The 22,177-nt window shown below is 31.7% G+C and overlaps 1 protein-coding gene across 5 annotated transcripts in view; it reads right to left on the bottom strand.

The window, feature by feature from the left end:
• Positions 1–5,372: 5,372 nt before the first annotated feature.
• The window catches only part of LOC144850824 (TOX high mobility group box family member 3-like), a 58,743-nt gene continuing 41,938 nt past the window's right edge, over positions 5,373–22,177 (bottom strand). For 2 of the 5 annotated variants that reach the window (XM_078708293.1, XM_078708289.1), the window contains 7 exons: positions 12,414–12,509; positions 10,711–11,538; positions 10,194–10,421; positions 8,407–8,487; positions 7,888–8,142; positions 7,305–7,432; positions 5,373–5,974 (listed from right to left, as the gene is read on the bottom strand). In XM_078708293.1, coding sequence (XP_078564419.1) covers positions 5,908–5,974; positions 7,305–7,432; positions 7,888–8,142; positions 8,407–8,487; positions 10,194–10,421; positions 10,711–11,538; positions 12,414–12,422 — 1,596 coding nt within the window. In that variant the 5' untranslated portion in view covers positions 12,423–12,509 and the 3' untranslated portion in view covers positions 5,373–5,907. The remainder of the gene's footprint in view (positions 5,975–7,304; positions 7,433–7,887; positions 8,143–8,406; positions 8,488–10,193; positions 10,422–10,710; positions 11,539–12,413; positions 12,510–22,177) is intronic. The other 3 variants (XM_078708291.1, XM_078708290.1, XM_078708292.1) reach the window with 3 other exon arrangements.

Below are 22,177 nucleotides of genomic sequence, written 5' to 3'. Positions count from 1 at the left end.
AGGATTTGGTCTTGGATTCGGTATATTTTCGTGGTGTTTTAAATGTAAAAAAAATGAATAGGACTTTGAATCGATCCTCGTCAATTTATAGTGCTTTGAAACAATATTATTGTCAATTATAAATTATACACAGTATATGGCGGGTCTCACACAAGAAATAATGTGGTGCGGTTTTCGCAAGAAAAGGAAACAATCCCTGTTCAAGCCACTGGGTCAAAAAGGCCTCTGTGAAAACCTGGTCAGGTTGAAACCTACCAACCGTACGCTCCTGTTTATTGATTACAGTGCACATTCGTGTAGGCCTACTCATTTCATGCCTTATGTTCTTCCATTTTTCGTATTGTGTGGCCCTGAAAAACCACTCAGAAGGATACCGTACGTTTCGGCGTCTAACTTCTAACTCATATTAACAGTTTGTCTATTATCGTTTGGTAGGCCTATTCACAAGGCCTGGTTGAGAGGGACGCCCTCCTTCCTTTTTCACGTCCTGGTCATACTAACTTGTATTGCTTTGAAAATTCCGCCACACCTGATACGTGGCATGCGTGGTCACGCGATTGGTCGAACCAAGGTTAGAAATTTACATATTGTTAGATCCGTCTTGTTACGTTTCCACTAATGCAATACGTTTCCCCTTACGTTTCGCATAATTATAGTTTACCTCCACCAAGGAGATAATGTAATCGATCGTGTCTGTTTGTTTGTTAGCAGGATTACTCAAAAAGTTATTGTAAGATCTTTAACAAAATGAAAATACAGATAGATATGTGGTCAAGGACCATTCCATTAATTTTGGAGGCAATCTGGACCACTTTTTAATATTATTTTCAGACCTGCTAGTGTTAAAAGACAGAACTTTCAAAAACCGGCGAGCAGTCTTAAAGTATAACAAGTAAACTGAATATGCATTTTCTCGAGAACTACTTGTCCAAAAAACTTCATTTTTGTACAAGAGGCAAGAGTTATAAATTTTGCTTTGTAATTTAAAGCAAGGCCATATAGATGGCTGCAGTCGCGTGCTCATTAGTGTTTACCGACCGACCAACCTACCAACTGACCGAAATTGCTGAACATGTTTAAAAATGTTGAAATGTTTAAAAACATTTATATCTTTTTAATTTACACTTCACTTTTGACGTGCTCGTATAACGTAATTTCGAGTTGAAAAGTAAGTCAAGAAAACAGAAATCGGGCAAAAAGATTGCGTAATAACATTTAACGCGCAGTGCGCGCGCAAAAATCTGCGCACTCATGGCAATTTTGTAAACGCTTAAAATTGCCTGAAAGGTACTCTTATTTCACCGAAAATAAATTTTGAAAATTGTAAGCGCGCGTACGCATGCGTTACATGCGCTACGCACGTAATTGTATTGCCATATGATTATTTATGCCCTGAAATTTATGAGTACCAGAATTTATTTAATTGTGATTCTTGGTTGTGAAGATATGATTACAAACGTGATTTCGTTAAATCGTGCGTAGACCGCGTAATTTTTTATTGCGCACCGTGAAAACATAACCACATCGATTCCTGGCCATAAGGAATATACTGTGAAAAATTGACTTAGCTAGATTAAACTGATATCAAGATAAGGTCATATACAAGTTAGTGTTTACCGACCGACCAACCGACCGACATAGTGAGCTGTAGAGTCGCGTTGCACGCGACTAAAAAGCATAATTTGATTCAATGTACAGGTTTTTTGATACGAGTAGTTAAAAAAAACCTATTTCTTTTCAAATTCACCGGTTTGTAACTTCTACTAATATACTCTAAATATTGATAAGGGAATAGAAAACATAATAATATCGGTCAGTATAATGTTTATAATACATTCATGCGTTGTTTAAGTGAAATAATGAGTTGCCAGCGCATTTTTTATGCCAATATTTTTAAGTTTTTCATAGCGCCCTCTATGGTTTTCATAGTATTATATCACTCTCTATAGTTTCATAAAATCTCCCAAAATTTTATTTTTCCAAGTTGGGAGGTCTGGCATCCCCTAGCTAAGCTGTCCAGTTTAAAACCGTCGTTGGGCCCTTAGCGGCTTAGTTACTTAACCGAGAAAGTTGGTTCCTGGGCCACCAAAGTTAGTGGTAAAATGTGCAATGAAATCGACTTAACAGGGTAAATAACCAAATGTGAACATTGTCATTTTCATTATCATAATGAAATCACGTCATATACTATTAATTACATAGGCAGAAATAATTCACATGAATATCTTTATTTTGACATTAAGGACACAATTATATCTGACAATGGATTTACAATCATTTATCCACCGTCCCAAAAATCATATAAAATACCATTATTTCGATAATCTGTACATTAGAGATGCTACAGCTCGCTCTCTATAATTAAAATAGTATAGCATATATCACAGTGTTGCTATAGTATTATAGTATCATACAATACTATCATACTATAGTATCATACAATAGTATCATACAATAGTATCATACAATAGTACCATACAATAGTATCATACAATAGTATCATACAATAGTATCATACAATAGTATCATACTATAGTATCATACTATAGTATCATACTATATAGTATCATACAATAGCATCATACAATAGTATCATACAATAGTATCATTCTATAGTATCATACAATAATACCATACAATATTATCATACAATAGTATCATACAATAGTATCATACAATAGTATCACACAATAGTATCATACAATAGTATCATACAATAGTATCCTACTATAGCATCTGGGATTAGAAAGGTTGTCATAATTAATTTAATCTTAATTTACTCAACCAAACGATAGTAGGTTGAATTGGTATACACTCCCCGCCTCATCACTACTAGCTTTAGTAGTGTATGAGATGTATTTTCTCTAGCCTACAATATAGTCTCGGAAAATATTGTATAGCAACTATTGCAGTGCGTTAGCATGTCCATTGCTACAGAAACATACTAAAAACTACACACCTCTGAAACAATATTTTTCTGCTATGCATGTTCAGCAGAACTAACTAGACTATAAATGCAATAGTTAAATAATAATTTTAGGATTCATTATTCCTGATAAGATTTTCCAATGCTCCTTTAATTATCACCAAATATGCAACATATTTACATACTAAATAATTCCTATTTGAATTATAAGAAAATAAAATTAATTACACATATTTTGTCCTCCAGTAGAGGATATATTTTGTAATAAACCTTTTTGTTCGTGTGCCTTAACTATTTAATCATGTGCTAAACATAATTGGTTTAAAGTCCTTTTCACACGTACGAATGTGATTCACATAATTATTTTTGGCTTAGGATTTATACAATGTTTTTTAAGAACAAAATCATAACAATTATATAGCACATTTTTTATTATTAAAAATAACACTATGCAAACTGAGTTGTCTCATTACACATATTATAAAGCTCTGTCTACACTATCAAACTACCAAATATGGTAATGATATGCTTAAACATGGTAGTGTTATGACATCATCATGTCCATATATGGGCACATCACATTTTTTTGCCACATAAAGTTTGATAGTGTAGACAGAGCTTAAGGTCTCTAACTAAAGACCAACAGGGTGGCCCAATTGGAAATAAATACATAGGTAACTATTAGTTTATTCTACACCAGAACTGCTACAGATTTACTAAGATAAACAGTTTTTGGTTGGGGACAAAACTGATCATAATAATACTATTTTCTTAAGCTAAATACTTTTAAAATGAAATGTTTTTGGGAGTCAGGAAATAGTACAGTAGTTTTCAAACATGACCATAAAAGGTCCAGTGAAATTGTTTAATATTCAACTTTAATTCAAGGCTTTAAAATTTTATTTTAATGATTTACAGGGCATGTGTCTCACAATTTTCCCACACAATGCAATTTTCCCCCACAATTCAATATTCCCACAATGCAATATTCCTAGAATACAAAGATGGATTTCAAATCTAGAGAACTGAAATATGTCAACCCATATATTTACGTGCGAAAATTAATTATACATATTTTCAAAATTCACATTTACATACATTGACTTATATCAGAGAATATTTGATAATCCTGTTGAGTAATTTAGTAGTTATTATTGGCGAAATCAATAAACATTATTATAATAATTAGGCTTTAAGTCATTCATTATTGATCGGATTTTAATCAATAAACACTAACGACGTCGTTCTTATTGAGTGATTGTCATTGCTAATGGAGCGTTCCAATGTTTGATTTACAGGCCGTCCTAATGGAACGATCTGAAAGTGGTTCAAATGATTATCACCCAAGCCATGGGATGTATACTGCTAAATCCCTACTAAGGACATTTTATTATTCCGTTATGTTGAGAAATAATCAATTAAATATGTCCTTATTCCTTAAAACCTTGAAATAATTAACAGTTTAGGGTTTTTATCGTACTGTGTAAGTTTGGAAAATCTATGTGTATCTGTAATATTCTGTATAGTAGTAAATGTAAAATTTGTGGAATTAAATTACAGTAAAATTGCTCCTTTAGCACACCCCTAATCAGCGGACCCCCATTATGGGGACACCCCCATTATGGGGACACCCCCCTTTAAGGGGGTACATTCCACAGAAACAAACAAGGGGAAGTGTATTTTTTAACACTATATCAAATTACACTCCAATTTGGGAACACTCTGTCTCAAAGGGGTTCCATTAACAGGGGTTCAATTGTAGTTAGGAAATAAGTAAACTAAAGCTCTGTCTACACTATCAAACGAGTTTGACAAAAAAAAGTGTGATGTGCTCAACTATGGTAGTGACATCCTTAAATATGCTAGTGATATGACATCATCATGTCTATATATGGGCACATCACATTTTTTTGTCACAACGTTTGATAGTGTAGACAGAGCTTTAGAGCTAATTAAAGTACTATTACATTCAGTTGTTAATGCCCTATGTACGGTACCTATGTCACAATTGAGATAGCCATGTATGCTTGCATTCAACAAAAGCACATGGATGAATAAAGTATAAAGATATTATATCTCTACGATCAAAGATAACCTATTACAGTATTTATATTTTTTCAGAGATACATAATAACTATCTGAAGAGTTAAAAATAGCAAATAAAATAATGACTTAGAAAAAACTTAAACTATGAGGCCTAAAAATTGTAGCAAATTCATTTTATGTGGCCGGTAGCTGGCATCATCTGCCACTTAGCAAATCGTTTTTGAGCAATGTTGTGAGATCAAACTTATTTATATCACACAGACAAAATGACCTGTAGAAAAAGCTGATAGCAAACAATGGTGGACACCCTCATTCCAAAAACTTATGGGTCAAAATTATTCTAAATTACTGCATTTTTTACTGCAATAACGCATGATTTGTTTGTTTAGACTTTAGACAGTCACTGCAATAAACAGTGTGTATGATTGCCCCCAAAAAATTCTTGCTAAATAATTTAATAAACAGGTTAAAGAGTAACAACATGTAATACTGCAGTAACTGCAGTAGAATGATTTTGACATGGTTCCTTACTAAAGGAAGTGGTAAATTGAGACTTGTATCTATCTTATAATATAAAAGATAAACTGGCCATTTGAAGACTCCCATTAAATTTCCCAACTCTAGTACAACAAGATTCTTATAATGTGCGTCAATATAACTTAAACTGTCTACACTTTATGTGACAAAAAAAAGTGATGTGCCCATATATGGATATGATGGTGTCATACCACTACCATATTTGTGCAAATCGCTACCATATTTGGGCAAATCACTACCATATTTTGTCAAACTAGTTTGATAGTGTAGATAGTTATAGTCAAATTACAGTGACTGGAGAAAATTTGGTTGGGGAGAAGATCTGCTGTTAAGTCTATGTACAAAAGAACTTAGTACTACGATGGATGTTCTCTGCAGGATTGGTGAGCTGTTATTGGTCACTTCACCGTGTGTGCCATTGATGCATTTGTAGTGGATGCCGCCACCCATGCTGTAAAGACATCCCTGTAACGAGAAGACAAAAACGAAAACAATTAAAAACTATTCTTTTTTTTAAAATTTGTTTAAAAATATTAACAAAGTGGATCAGAAATCAAAATTGAATATAATTGCCATTTTTGATTGGCAAACATTTGTACTTTGTACTGGTAATTGTTTCATTCATTCATTCATTCTGCTTTTATTCAATATTTCTCTTTGCAGTATATATAAAATAAAACTGAATTGTGAGAGATTTACATATAAAATTGGCACAAGCTTTCAAACATCAAAGTTCACAACATTAACAAGTTAAATAATTATTTTAAAAAGGAGATATTACACATGGAAAATCCCTGATGCCAAAACTGTAAAAGTTCTCAATCAAATAAGACAATTATAATAGATTTTAATTTAAAAGAAAAAAAAAATCTATAACAATTATTAAGATATGAATATTAATAGTTCTCTATATTTCTCTTATGACATTTTTTATGACTACTGATAATTTGAACATAAATTAATCTTTATATCAATTTTTCAAACATTATTGTATATGGGCACATTTATATATGCATTATGAAAAAAAACACAATATTTAAAATGCAATTGTAATGATATTCAAATGACAGCATGCAACATAGTCACAGATTATGGTATCTAAAAAATGGTATATTAAGCTCTGTCTACACTATCAAACTTTATGTGACAAAAAAATGTGATGTGCCCATATATGGACATGATGATGTCATATCACTACCATAATTGGGCATATCACTACCACATTTGTGCACATCACAATTTTGTTGTCAAACTAGTTTGATAGTGTAGACATAAGCTTTACATATATTTATATACTGTATGTACCATTTTTTAAACACATAAATATTTATTCCATTTTCACAACAGAATTTGCACAATCAAGTAAAATTGAAATTACAAAAATGCCACACAGCTTAAAAGTGTATTGAAGATGAAAATGATGCCCATAAATGACCAAATGGATCTTATTCTGTGCCTGTGATATTTATAGAGAACTTGTATATGTTTTAATAATGTGTAAATAAAAATGAAACAAAAGTGGGACAAGCCCATAAAGACAAAAGTATTTACAAATATACCAACTCGCAAACGCTAGCGAAACAGAGTTACATAAATGAGACATTTTACTATATACTATGAAAAAGTAACATTTTTCTAAATCATTTAATAATTTACAAGAAAAACCATTTGTATCTACAAACAAAAATATGCAAAATAACACATTACCCATCATGCAAACGACGTGACAACATCAACTAATGTTGAACATGCAGCATCAACATATCTACACAGAAAACGCAAGTAAGAATCTTACCTACAATGACTAACAACGCACTCGTTACTGCAGTACTCATTGTCCCACTCCGGTGAGATGATCGCTGGTTTATTGCATCCGCTACGTGTGCACATCGCAGCTGATAAACCGTTTGAGCCAACACCCTGCTAGAAAAAATTATATTGTTTTATTCGGTACTTATTATTATTATTAATTATTTATAAAGCGCCTTTCCAGAAGATCAAAGTGCTGTACAGAGAGATTAACAGAAACCACAAAAAAATTGAAAAGCTACTTTAGGGAACAAGTACGTTTTGAGATGTTTTTTAAAATGACAATGAGAACATGAAGCCTGTCGAATATCTATAGGGATGCTGTTCCAAAGTTTCAGGCCATGGACAGAGAACGCATTGTCGGCAACAATTTTTGTTGCAGGGACAGAAAGGCATAAATTGTCCATGGATGATCAAAAAATATTGAGAAACATACCAGGATTACTCATAAAGCTAAAATAACTTTCTTTCAATTGGTACTAGCAAAAAATGTATGTAATATTAAGGTGTCCCCTTAATAGAGGTTCTTTTTTTCTAATAGGAGAGGAGTTAATAATAGATTACTGTACCATTTGTGACATCATCATTGGGTCACCGGGTAAGTGCTGATAGCTCATTGGTGGCATTGGAGCACCAATCGGATTCTGTACCATTTGAGGATGCATTCCTTGTTGTTGCGACATTGATACAGCACCTGGCATGTGCGGTGGCTTTGGTGCGATGATCCTCGGCATTGAATGAGGAGAGAGGGCCGTCGTGGGCGACAGTGATACTTTTTTTTGTTTCGTGGGTGATTTTTCTGCTTCGACTTGATCTACCGCAGCCTATAAGATTTAACATAGTAGAATATGTTTCAGCTAAATTAAAATCTCATTAATTTTTTTTTTTAAATTCAAAGCAAAGTGGAATGCAAATAATGTCTAGCTTTTAACTAACAAATTTCTTCTGTATTTAATCATTTAAATTTTACATGGTTTTAAGTTAAATGAACAAAGCAGGTTTTTCATAATATGTATCGACAAAGGGTAAAATATTTAAAACATGGTCTGATGATTAGAAAACATATAAATAAAAAAAAGCATGAATACCTTTGAAACAAGACTAGCTCTATATGCTGCCAATTTCTTTAAATATTCTTTCTTAGCAACTTCTGTTCTTTGTTTGTAGGCCTGAAAAGTAAAACGAAAAAATAAAAATAATAAATAAATAGAACAAAGAACAACAGTTTTTTGTTTTTTTTTTACAATCACATTTTCATTCTTTCATATTCTGAATTCAATATCTGAAATAAATTGCTCAATACAGATGATTAGAAAACGGCATAATAAATCAAAGTTGTCACGCATGAATGAACATTTCCCAGAATGCAATATCAAATGATTGATTATGTTGCAAACATTACTACGATTGATTGAAAGGTTATGAGTTGAACGTTCTTTTCCCGTCAGTAATGATCAAAACATATCTTGTTTCTGACGAACATGTATTTACAAAGCGGCAGCAAGAGGCATTTAATGAAGTACTTACTTCACGTATGTTAACGTGGCCAACCTGTTCGCAATACTATACAGATAACTTGATATGTTACATAATTAATGTAATCCAACAGGGAAATGTCATATATGTCAACAGTGATGCTTGTACAAATGGAAAGAGAATACTATACACAAGCCAAACTTTAATGAAGTTTTAAAAGTTTGTTATCAACAAAACAAGAAAAAGGTTTTAGGTATTAGTAGCGCGCACTCTTGTGGTTTAGGCTGCCTGGTGCGTAAAACTGTGTACAGACCTAATAAAGGTTTTGGTTATATCAGAATTTAGGTCCAAACATTTCCAAATTCTTTTTTACCATTGAAAGAATCAGAAAACCACAATATTTGGAGATCAGACATTACTTTTTAAGTTATTTTATCTTGTTTTAACTTTTAACTTCCTAATTGTAATCGCTTTTTAAAACAGAGGTTTCTGTGCAATAATATGTGTGTATTCTATATATTAATTTTTGTTCATATTTTATATATATATGTGTTTTTATCGTACTGTACTAATAATTGCCAACCTTTAAGAAGAATTTCTACTGTTATTTTATTAGGATCTAGGCCAGTTTGCCGACTCCCAGTTTGCCGACTCCCAATTTGCCGACTGGCTATGTGGATGGTGTATCAAATAGCCTAGTCAGCATACGGAAAACCCACATTGCCAACAATAATAAAACTATGAAAAATCATACTTTAATCCATGGTTTGTGATAGTGGACAAATAAAGCTTTTCAGTATCTTAGTATTAAGCCAGCCCAAAGGTGTCCGGTATTGGGAGAGTTGATAGAATATTGACTCTATACCACGTCTGTTAGGTTCTTTTTAGAATCGTTGAATATACAATTTTCAACCCCCTTAGTTTATTAGTGTTAAATTTATTGAAAAACTATTAGGCTGGCAAACATAATGTTGTTATACACAGTCATTTCTTTTCCTTTGTTTGCAGTTTTTGCTGGGCTTTCAACTCCTGATTGTATTGATTTTTGATTACCGAGTAATTTACAAATGAATGCATGAACAATAAACAAATCAAGTTAGCAGCAAATATAAAGATTTCTTAATTGAATTTCTTTTCAAAATTGTCGAATTGTAGAACGTAATGAATTCATTATAATTGCCTACAAAAGAAATTTCTTCAATTAAATAATAAAATTATGCATAATTAAAAATCTATTCCTATTCTAATTTTTGTAATAAAATTGATTACATTTTTGATTGATTGGCCACGGCAATCAACAATTCTGCCAATTATGTTTATAATTATAATTTTTTTCTTTTAAGAAGAAGATTGTTTTAGTTTCGTTTAACAAAAGAAAGAAGATAAATAAATAAATTACCTGTTTTTGCTCAACATCAAGACTATCCCACATGGACGCCACAATCTTTGACACTTCACCGAATGTCGCGTTTGGATTTTGACCCTTAATAGCTGCTTGAGTGTCACGGAAAAACAACGCATATGCAGAGACAGGTTTCTGTGGCTCGTTGGGGTCCTTTTTCTTTTTTCGTTTTGTAGGTCTTTTCTTTTCTTTTACTTCTTTCTCGGCAGCTTTCTTCGCAACATACTGTGAATTAATTAACATAAAATTTAACTTCAAAGCCTCACAATCAATCAATCATAAAACATTTATTTCCAAAAAATGGTGGCGTCACCATGGAGCTATAAACTTTAAAGCATCACAATGAACGTGTATGATGATGTTTCAAATTAGATATGAACAGTGGCAGTGGCTAAACCTAGGCCCAATCATTAGCAGGCCCACTGCAACTACCCAGCATTGGAGGGCCCATTAGAAGTGCTAAACCAGGGCCCTTTGTCCCACTAAACATGTGTGAAATGTGAAGTATCTGTACCTGTGCTAAAGGTGTGTTATCATCGCTGTCATCACTCGTTGACTCTTTCACTGGTGAGCTTTTAGTGCTACTACTAGGTGACGATCTATGTGTCAAGTGTTCCATCCCTGGCATCAATGGTCTACCCTGCATGCGGCCTAACTGCATTCCCAGCTGATCATTCAGTGCTGAGTGACTGATTGTTGAGAACTGGCTAAGAGGTTGTTCATGACTGTATACATTAGGGACGTTATGGAATGTGGTTGAAGGAACTGTGCTGAAACTAGCCTGGGACATCGACGAACTCACAGGACCTTGCCTGAAGAAAGGATCGTTTTCTGTGATTGGTGGAATGAAGACATTCTGCGGGGGGAACTGTGGGTTGACAGCGGCGTGTGAGAAACCTGCACCAGTTGTGGAGGGAAGCGCTTCTGTCATATGTGTCAGTGGTTGTGTATACTGCATCGTTGTACTGGTGTAATTTGAGGTGATTACTGGTTGTGACATTGCTGGGGACATCCCTGACCCTGGAGGTGACAACCTAGATCCTGCTGGCGACATCCCTGGACCGGCTGGTGGTATGCCGGCTCCGGGTTGTGGCATCGTGTTTCCTGCCGGTGGCATACTTGTTCCACCTTGTGGCATGCCTCCACTGCTTTGCGACAGAGGCATTCCTTGTGAATTGTCACGATTCTCTCCAGGGAAACTGGCATCTGCTAATGAATCTCTGAAACTGGTGGATACTGGTGCAGAGCCATCAAACGGCATGCTGGAGATGTTGCTAGTGGCTGGTGGTGAGATGTGTGGGATGTTGAAATCTTCATCGCCAAAATTAGGAGCGTGAAATGTCTAGAAAAACAAAAAAAGATTGTTATCATCCTCTATACAGGTGGATATGTGGACTGATGCAGGGCCTATTAAAGAAGGATTTGAAAGTTGTCTGCCTATCAGTTCAGTGGCAAAATCAGCACTGTGGTCATGTTACAAGAGTTGTCAAAACAATATAGATTATCTGATAAAACTCTTTGAAAGTAGGAAGCTTTTTCCCACTTTCCCACTGACTGCCAAAATAAATATAATTCATATAGATGCTGCCACCAACGATAAATTAAATCTCCGTAGTAATAATATTATGACAGGCACCAATGTAAACAAAACGTTCTGATTATGAAAAAAGCAAAGTGTGGATTGAGGATAATTGAGTGTTGGAAGAAATCGCAAACGAATATTTATTATTATAATAACGTGGAGAAGCATGCTCTCATCCATTTGTGATGTTCTTTTGTTTTCAATAGTAATTTATGACTGCTGTTTTCTAACAAACCACAGATAAAAATCAGCAAAATGTAACTGTTAAGCCCAATTCACACAGACAAGCGGTAATGGTAATAAAAATATAGAATCTGATATTCATATATATTGGTCTTTATTGCAAAATTCATCAAAATGTAATGTAGCCTGAAGGCTAAACCACAATAAACAATTACGCGGAGCAGACAAGAGGTTTCCGATAGATATAGACTCTATGTGGGACAAGTTATGCGGTTTTCCGCCTACCAAATAAACATTTACCCACAAAGCGGAGCGGACAGGCGGTTCCCGTTCAGGATAGATAGTCATTCAGATTCTACATGGGACAACAAGCTACACAGTTTTCCGCTTACCATTACTGTTCGTCTGTGTAAATTGGCCTTTGATAACTGTTTTACATATGCAGTACCTACCTCTTCCATTCTGCTGTGGTGTAAGTGATTGGCTGGTACAATTCGTCCGTTATTATTATAGTTAAATCCTGTTAGATAATTTCTCTGAACTTGTCCCTGCAAGAATAACAAAAAATAAAAATATAATTCATCATATTTCATGTAAAATCCAAGATTTCCGTATTACACATAATACTGTATTTCAAATTACACTGGCATATATAAACAAGAAACAATAAATAAATACATCACAATTAATAATGAAGAACTGGATAAAAAATAAGTGTTACGGTAATATTCACTTGCAAAATTCATTTGCCCGTAAGGAATATTCTGTAGTTGTTAATTAGTAGGAAATTAAGTTTTGAATTCAGAGTTTCAAATTTAGATACAGATTTATTATAATTCACAATAATCAGTGAAGCGTGAAGTTTGATTTAATTAAGATTGAAAGGTCAGGGGTCAGTTGTAAGATGATGTTGATGAAAAAGGAAATACAGAGGAAGGTGATATGGTTTCGGGAAATATAAGTATAGAGTAGGATATTTGATTAGGGAAAGATTCAGGGAATGATGCTGATAAATGGGATAATGATGAACATTTAATGAATATTTTTATAGAAATATAATAAATAGTGATATGGCCGAAACGATGTTTTGATGGAGATCATGTTGATATGTATTTTTATGGTGATGGATGTTGAGAATGATGACGATGATGATAATGAATGGTGATGATAATGAATCATGAAGACAATGAATCATGATGATGATAATAAATCATGATGAAAATGAATCATAATGACAATGAATCATGATGATGATAATAATGAATCATGACAATGAATCATGATGATGATAATGAATCAAGATGACAATGAATTATGATGGTGACAATGAATCATGATGACAATGAATCATGATGATAATGAATCATGATGACAATGAATCATGATGATGATAATGAATTATTATGGCAATGAATCATGATGATGATAATGAATCATGATGAAAATGAATCATGATGGTGATGAGAAGGCATTCTGTATGATCTAAAACCTAAAGATCTATAAACATTGGGCTTGCCACAAAGTATTGTGCCAACTAGAACACTGGCCCACAATGTTAAATTGGCCTGGCATTCTGAACTGGTAATTTGTTTTGCTACCGGGCACAACGTTAGATACAGTACGTTGGCGCGCTCATTGAGGTTTTCACTAAACCCAGAGTTTGCCATGACACATGTCAAATATTAATTGCTTAATTTTTTCCTGTTTACGTCTATTTAGAAAATAATAATATTATTAATTATTTTAAAAAGTTTATCCTAAAGAGCTTACGCTATGATGTAATATAGTGCGAATCCATTTACCTAATACTCAATGTAAACAAACTGAATCTTTAATAGCTCCGTAATATTTCCTTATTATTATTCTATTTAAAATGAATCATCCAGCACCGTAGAAAACAAGCGTACTCATTTATTGCTATGGCAACTCGGAATTAACCTCCAAAGAGCCTTGTAATTAATTCGACCATCCATTCTATCTAATTAACTTAATGAAAGACCAAATGCTGGAGTGGATAATACAGTCATCTGTTGCCATGACGACTAAGTGCATTGTGGTTGACAGGAGCACATGTCATTAAGACTGACTCTGAAATTGCTTTGTTTGTTCACTGAAAAGGAAATTTGTTCGATTTAAAAATTTTCCTTATTGATTTTTGCAACCCACACATTAGGTTGGACAGGGTCCAAGAAAAGACGAGTCACCTTCGTATAAAATCGTCATTACCGCAACAACAAAAAAACGACCAAAACCATTAATAACACATTATCGATACTATTATCTTGAAATTGATACCGTTTAATGAAGTGATTACAGTATCCAGGACATCATTCACGTATTGTACGCACCAAATCTGGTTCGGTTTTCACAAATACTAATTAATAGCGCAACCTAATTCCATACATTTGGACCATTATTTCCTCTTGAATTTTACAAATTATGTTTAATAATAATAATGATAAATGTTGAAAATATCTTATTATTATTAATACAATGATTGCCTTTTTGAAAAGTAATCAAATATCAAGATATTAATATTATACTGGTATACTATACAAATTCCTAAGAATGACATCAAAGTACTATTGGTTAATTATTGAGTTAATAATACCATAGAGATATTATAATATCTCTATGATAATACTAATTTTGGTTAAAGATTGGGGTCTTACGGTACATATTAATATGAATTAATAAATGAATTTCAACTAACTCAAAGTTGATCTATGAAAAAAAAACTAAACATCGTTTCACGAAAATAATTATCTTTGACCGCACCAGATCTATAAATGTTATTGGAAATGACGTCAAACGTATTTATTTAAGGTATATTAAGACGTCACGTTTACGAAACCACAACATTACTTTAATATTTAATAAAAACATAGTCATAAATTGATGGCGAATAGAGTACAAAATTTTGTTAAGTGGAGTTTTTTTTTCATTTTTATTATAAGTTAATAGCTTATCTACTGATAATATAAGTGAGAATATATTTTGAATAAGATTAATTGTGACGTACAGTAATGTTTATATTTTAAGAAACACAACATTATTTTATCAATGTCGAAAAACATGATTATAAATCGGTATGGGGATCCCCTTTGAAAACAAGCCTTTGGGCTTAAAGGGTTATCCCCAACTTTCCATGTTTAATTTCTCAGGTTTAATGTTTGTATTAATCTATGTATTTATTTTCATTCATATTTTTATGCTGTTTTATAAATTGTACTGTTCTTGGAAATCAATAAATATTACTTTACTTATCAGAGTACAGTACATCATTAACTGCACTTTATTTTGCGATTTTAAATAAGAACATGCTTAGTTTAGTAGAGAACACTGTACTTTGCGATGATGTCAAAAAAGTCATAGTATATAAACATTAGACTAATGTTCCCCACAGAGAGGCAATTCAGCGCTAATTTATACGTCATTCACTGATGTTCTCTTTGCCACTTTTAATCATTTTACATTCGATGGAAACAAGATGAAATGGGTTAAACTGGGGCAATAATTCATCAATATAGGTTATCCAAGGAATCAAATTTCATGAATCTATATAAAATGTTGTCTTAAGCTCTGTCGACACTATCAAATTAATTTGACAAAAAAAAGTGTGATGTGTCCAAATATGGTAGTGATGTGCTCAAATATGGTAGTGATTTGACATCATCATGTCCATATATGGGCACATCACATTTTTTTGTCACATATCGTTTGATAGTGTAGACAGAGCTTTATAGAACCAAAGTAATTCTACATTGAACAATGAATTAATCACTACGTATTATATGATTTAATTATAATTTTATATACCTGTGACCTCCGATTGCCACATCTATTGTCAATGTAATGTAAATTGATTATCCTTCATACAACAGTCCATTACAACCATCCCATTATATAGGTCATTATAATACTTCCAATATTCTTATTCAATCCTGATTGGATGAGCTTTGTTTTATTACCTTATATTTAGATTATAATTATAAAATAATCAGAAATATTTCACACGAATTGATTTAGGAGTACTAACTCCAGGTTAGCCATACATTGTAACCGGTCGGCTAGTACATTGCATAAGGGCGTCTTTATGGACTATTTAAATCAATCGATTCTATAATTTAAGGATTAATTAAAATTAATTTTATAATCTATGATTTTATAAATTACTATCTTAACAACTCTGTTTAATCATTATTTGATGTATCTTGTAAAAATAAATTAAAAATAAAATAATTATCATAATTTAAATCATGTAATTTTTAATTATTTTCCTGCGTGTTGATTGCAAAATGGTTACAAAGCGCATGCCCCTTTTTTGTTCATTACCTCCGCCAGAATGACGAGAGGTTATGAAGTCGATTGCGTGTGTTTGTATTTGTGTGTTTGTTTGTTTCTATATTTGTTCAGGATTACTCTAAAAGTTATTGCCCGATTTTTATAAGATTTTAAAGTATGGTTTCATAGCTGTATGGGAACATGTGACTCAATTTTCAGATGCCTTGGCGGAGGTTTGCGCTCTCTGAGTGTTGTTTTTCTTCCGTTATGTATCATCTACTGTATTAATCACCAATTCACTATTGTTTTCATTATAAAAATGTGTAAGCTATAACATCATCCTTAATATGCTTCCGTGTCACAAGACATCATGCTAAATAATTCGATTAATAAACGTTCTTTCCTTCTGTTCTACATTATATTAATCAACTAATTAATTATTTTCATTTGTAATTTGGCTATTTATGGCAATCGCATATGAAACAAATAAATCAATTATATATTCAGTCTTGATTTTTGACAGATTATTTGAAATTGATGTGAATCAAGATATAGATAAGTATGGGAAAAATTTTTAAATGATTATTTTAAACAGATTACTAAATTCAATTAGCAAAGTCATTAATATACAAGTAAACTATTTGTGGAAACTATGTATTTTCATTATGATTTATCATATATATATAAATACATTTTACAATTGTTAATGGCACTGGAGAATGGGGTAATATATACTTGCTTAGCATTCTCAAAGACATTGGTTCAACTCCTTTTGGTCAACACCAGAATTGCTACACAACTTTGTTTGTGTAGCAATAAGCTAGATTTGTGTAGCATTTTTCTATGCTGAACTGGTTGAAAATGTTCCCTAAAATACCCACCCCCCCCCCCCCCCACCTCTACCTAGTCTAATCCTTTTGTTCAGTACAAGGAAGGTTCACATCACCAAAACAGTACCCAATCCAATCCTCCTATAATACCTGTGTATTATGTTCTTTTATGGCAATATTAAAATGATTTTACCATAATTTTCATATTTTTCAAAGCTTTGTTTATCAATATATTTATCATTGTGTGTGAGACCATTATGTGGATTCCGTACTGATACAAATTACAAATTCATTTATATAGTAAATATTTAAATCTATTTTATTCTTTAATCCAGGGTTGAAATACCAGACAAATTAAATTATATTTCTTAATCAATCAGCCACTTCAAAATTACAACTGAATAACAACTTCCTAATAACGGATGTCGTAGTCTGCGAGTATGCAACATGAAAACGATTAATTTCACATAGAATTCGGTCATTTGCAAGTATTGTATGTATTAACGATAGGTCCTTTCGACTGAAAGAAAATGGAAAAAAACTCATATTGAAATCATAACTCAGAAACAAAATCGACTAAATGTTGGACAGCCAACATGAATCATCTTCGTATTGGTAATTAAACGAACTCGCTTAACATGACTTCGATGTCAGTTTTGCGGAGCGTAATATGTGATTTATGCGCGCCATTTGCCAAACTGAATTTCAGTAACCAGGGAATAAGAGGCATCATTTGAAAATAGTTCAATGTATAAACTGCAACCGAATTGAATAAAATGTGAACGTAAATATCGAGTTGATACGCAATTCACAAGGGAAGCTAAGAAAGCGGCATGATCTAAATAAAATGATGCCTTTTTAATACTTTAATGAAATATATTAATATTATAATTATTAACATTAACAGGCACAGAAGAAATTCTAAACCGCCTGGTGATATACAGTACTGAAAATTAATCAAGTAAATTTTAAACGATAAAGATGAGGAAATCTGTGAGAATGAGAAAAAAGTCATCCCAAACCGAGATTCGAACCCGGGAACTATACTTGATATGCAGATGTTCTAACCATCAGACCACTGGGGCTTTCATGGTATTTTAAAAATTTGATTGGATATAAACAAAGAAGTAATGAAAATGTATTATTTATGTAAACTTCTGATATGAAAAACATTATCTATTTTATAATTTATTTTGTATTTTAACTGGAAAATGTCAAATATTTCACATATTTTGTGTCCATATTTAGCCTAAATTACGGGTGGGATTATACTCGAGCATAGGATTAAATTTGAGCATGGGATTATATTCGAGCATGGGATTATATTTGGTTAAATATATTAAATAGTTCTTTGGAAAGAGTTACTGCACTTTGACAGAGTGTTGGCGTGAAATGCGATGCATAGTTCACGTCATAGCGTGTTTGTACGAAAGATACTAATGAGCAGATGGGACGAACAAACAATTTCTGTTTTCATCTATATTCCTCAAGGTCAAATGAGATTAGTACGCATTAACTTAATCCCGCTCCTGTTTATCTTTATCCAGGGGCGGATTAAAGCCGTAGCATTCACTCCTTCCATTTTTTTTCTTTTTTTACAGTATATAATCTTAGAAAAATATATAAAATTCAACAAAAGAATTATTTTCATCAAAAATTATATTTTGAAATACTTTTTTAAGCCTGCATCTTTATTGTACTTAATTACTAAGATAAATTTTTGGAGGTCTGTCCTTTATAGTAGTAGAAAAAAAGGGAAAGGAATAAATGTTAATATTTAAAAAAAATAAATTAAGACATAATATTTTCAATTAAACAAATCCACTAGAATAGTTCTTCCAAAAAAGTTTTTAAAAAATCACAAATTCAGATTTACGCAACATGGTTTATTTTTAACATTGGTTATCTGAAAAAGAATCAACTATGAATGTGTAATGTGTATATTACATGCATAATATTCTAATAAACATCAGAAAATAAACAGATTGGAAAAAGTATTCTAAAACACCATGGCAAAATAAAGTCATTCACAAATCTACAATGCATTTATATTATATTTCTTATATTAAAAATATTTACAAGAAAATCGTTTAAGAGGAAGATAAAAGAGTTGATAAAAGAGTTGTTAAAAGTGAGTACCTTATTGAGTCCAACTCAAAATTAATAGGTTCTCAAAGGTATTGTAAAACTAAGGGTTAATTATTAGAACAGATTGTTCCAGCAAAGTCATAAATTATTCAATAAAATGAATTTTAAAATTTTTTTTTTTAGTGTGGTAAATAACTATTTTAAGGCCTAAAAAGTTAAAAATAAGTAAAAGTTTTAATGAAATTGACCTAAGGGCAAAAAAAAAATGGCTTAATAATTAACAACGAAACAAAATACTGTAATAAATTGATCATCTGACACGTTGATGGATTAATGTCAGATGTTCTTAAATATTCTATGATCATGTTGCTACATCGTCTTGTAAATTATAGCACTTTTAATTTACTAATTTTCTTCATGTTCTTAACACATGCTGGCGATAAACTTTAATTTTACACACCAGGAACATGTGTTGTTAAAAATGTGAAATACAATTGAATTAATTTCATAATGTTAAAATTGAAATTTATGATAATTTTTTTTGTGTATTTTTTTACTTAATAATTAATTTTATTACTTTGTTAATCTAATAATTTTAAAGGTTTTAAATTGTTTTCATATAAATTTAATTATGAATCATTATATTTAAATTACTTATAAGTTGAGGTTATGATTTTATGAATATATTAATATGTATTATTATCCAAGTATAGACTGCTCTATAATAAGTTGAAAAAGAAAAAATTGTTTAAAATCTATAGTATGTCCTAATTATTTATAATTCTTATTCCTATTAATAATTCTCAGACAATCAAGTTTTGTTATTAGTGCCTTGTCCTTCGGATGAAATGTACAGATGGTGGATTACACAAAAATACTACAGTATAAACAAGAGTTGGCGATTGGCTCTGTGACTAAACGGGATGATCTCTATACTTTCTTACAGTCTAAAAAACAATAAAGAACAATTACGTATCAATCAATTCATGTATTTCTCCTACTGATATGTGGGGTCAGTTCCCATAACCCCTTTGGGGACATTTATTGACCTGACCGTAAAATTGAAATATTGAGAACAAAACGATATGAGAAAATTCATATCAACATAATATCAACCAATTTTTGTTCTGTAAATATTTATGCTAATTTAAGTCATTTAATTGCACTTCCAGGAGTAAATTATATCTAAATATATTCAAAGAATAGATTAAGGTATGTGAATGTTGCTAATCAAAGATGACGCTTGTAATGTGTAGGCCCTTCCACCTGGCTACACGCTTTGAACTCTACTCCGGTCGGCCTACATATAAAACATCGTGGAACATCTTTTCTTCCTTTTAAAAGAGTTCTTTAATCAAATGGCAATCAGCTGACACTACTGAAACAGCATTACCTCAATTTATTGCAATTTATAAGTAGTTTAGGTAGAACGGATATATTACACAGTAAAACTAATAAATTTCTTGCAAAAAGATGGCTTCATATATCGGACGTAAACTTTCCAACAATAAAATAAATATAGTCTACACACTGAATAAAAGAAGATATCAGTTTTGAAATTTCTATAAAATAATAAATAAATAGGCCTACACACAATTAATAATCCTCTTAAAAAATGATTTAAAAGAGATGGCTTCACATATCAAACGTAAACTTTCCAACAATAAAATGAATATAGTGTACACAGAATAAAATAAAATTTCAGTTTTAAAATTTCTATAAAATAATAAATACACACAATAATTAATATCATCTTAAAAAATCATTAAAAAAATGTTAGGTCTAAAATTGTCAAGTTTATTATACTCTCAACAGTAAAAAATAAAATATCAAAGAAAATTGGAAAATATTTAGTGTTTTTGTATATTTTGTTGTATCGGTTCAATATCAATATCAATGTCATAAAGTAGAATATACATATAATATAAACTGTAAAAATATATTATGCAATATTACATAATGTATATAAATACACTGGAAAAGCCAGTGGAACCTTTATTTTTTAGTGGTTCGTCAAATAAACCATTTATTTAGATTTTCTTCTTTGTTGAAGTTGTTTTGTTTTTGTATGATATACATTTAAATTAAAAACAAAAACACACTACTGTACTTATCATAGTATTACAATATAAATGCACAATCAATCGTATAAACAAAGAAGTCAGTGAAAACCGAAAATATGACGTAATACGTACAGCATTAAAACCTTAACCCAGATTTATTGGAGAGATTGCGACTGATTCAGAATTGCGATGGCCTGGCCTCGATTCGCAAATATAAAACCTGATGAAAATTGGCAGAGAATTTACAGATTTTAGACCCAATTCTTGTCATTTATTCACGTCTACATTGAAATATTTCCATTTAATTGTTTTAATGGTGATGAGATTTTTGTAATAAAGTAAAAATTTAATTAAAATAACAAGTTTTATTGAGAATTGATAAGAAATTGTATTAGAAATGACAAGTTAAATTTTGTCTGTGGTTGTTTTGTAGGCGTCATGAGTTATAGTTATTTAAGCTACAGTACTCACATTCAGGTTTTGGTTTTAATGATTCAACTATAAAATATATATGAAACTAATAAACACGCAAATAAATAAAAGACTGACGACTCAATAAAAAACATAAAAATTTAAATATACCCATTCTAAACAAAATAGTATAGTAAGTAAATCAATGGAAATGTGAAAGTAATAGGTAAATGCTGTAATACAGTGTCACTTATGTATCACATGTGATGGCTGTATCATAGGACATACGTCATCCTAAGCTTTAATACAATACAGTTGTCACATGTGATAAATATGTGACACTACATGTATTACAGTTTTTGCCTATGATACAGGACAAATTATGCCATGAGGATAACAGGGAAATCGGTGTAAAAATCAGGTTTTTCCTGTCACGATAATTTTCCATCGCCAAATTTATTGGTAATATTACATGATAAAATATCATTCGTTAACATCCTGGCCGCCACAGGAGTCCATTAAGCAGTTTGTTGCTAATAA

Source organism: Antedon bifida, chromosome 8 (genome assembly GCF_963402885.1).
Source record: "Antedon bifida chromosome 8, ecAntBifi1.1, whole genome shotgun sequence".
Classification (NCBI taxonomy): Eukaryota; Metazoa; Echinodermata; class Crinoidea; order Comatulida; family Antedonidae; genus Antedon; species Antedon bifida.
This window is presented reverse-complemented; position numbering and strand designations above follow the sequence as displayed.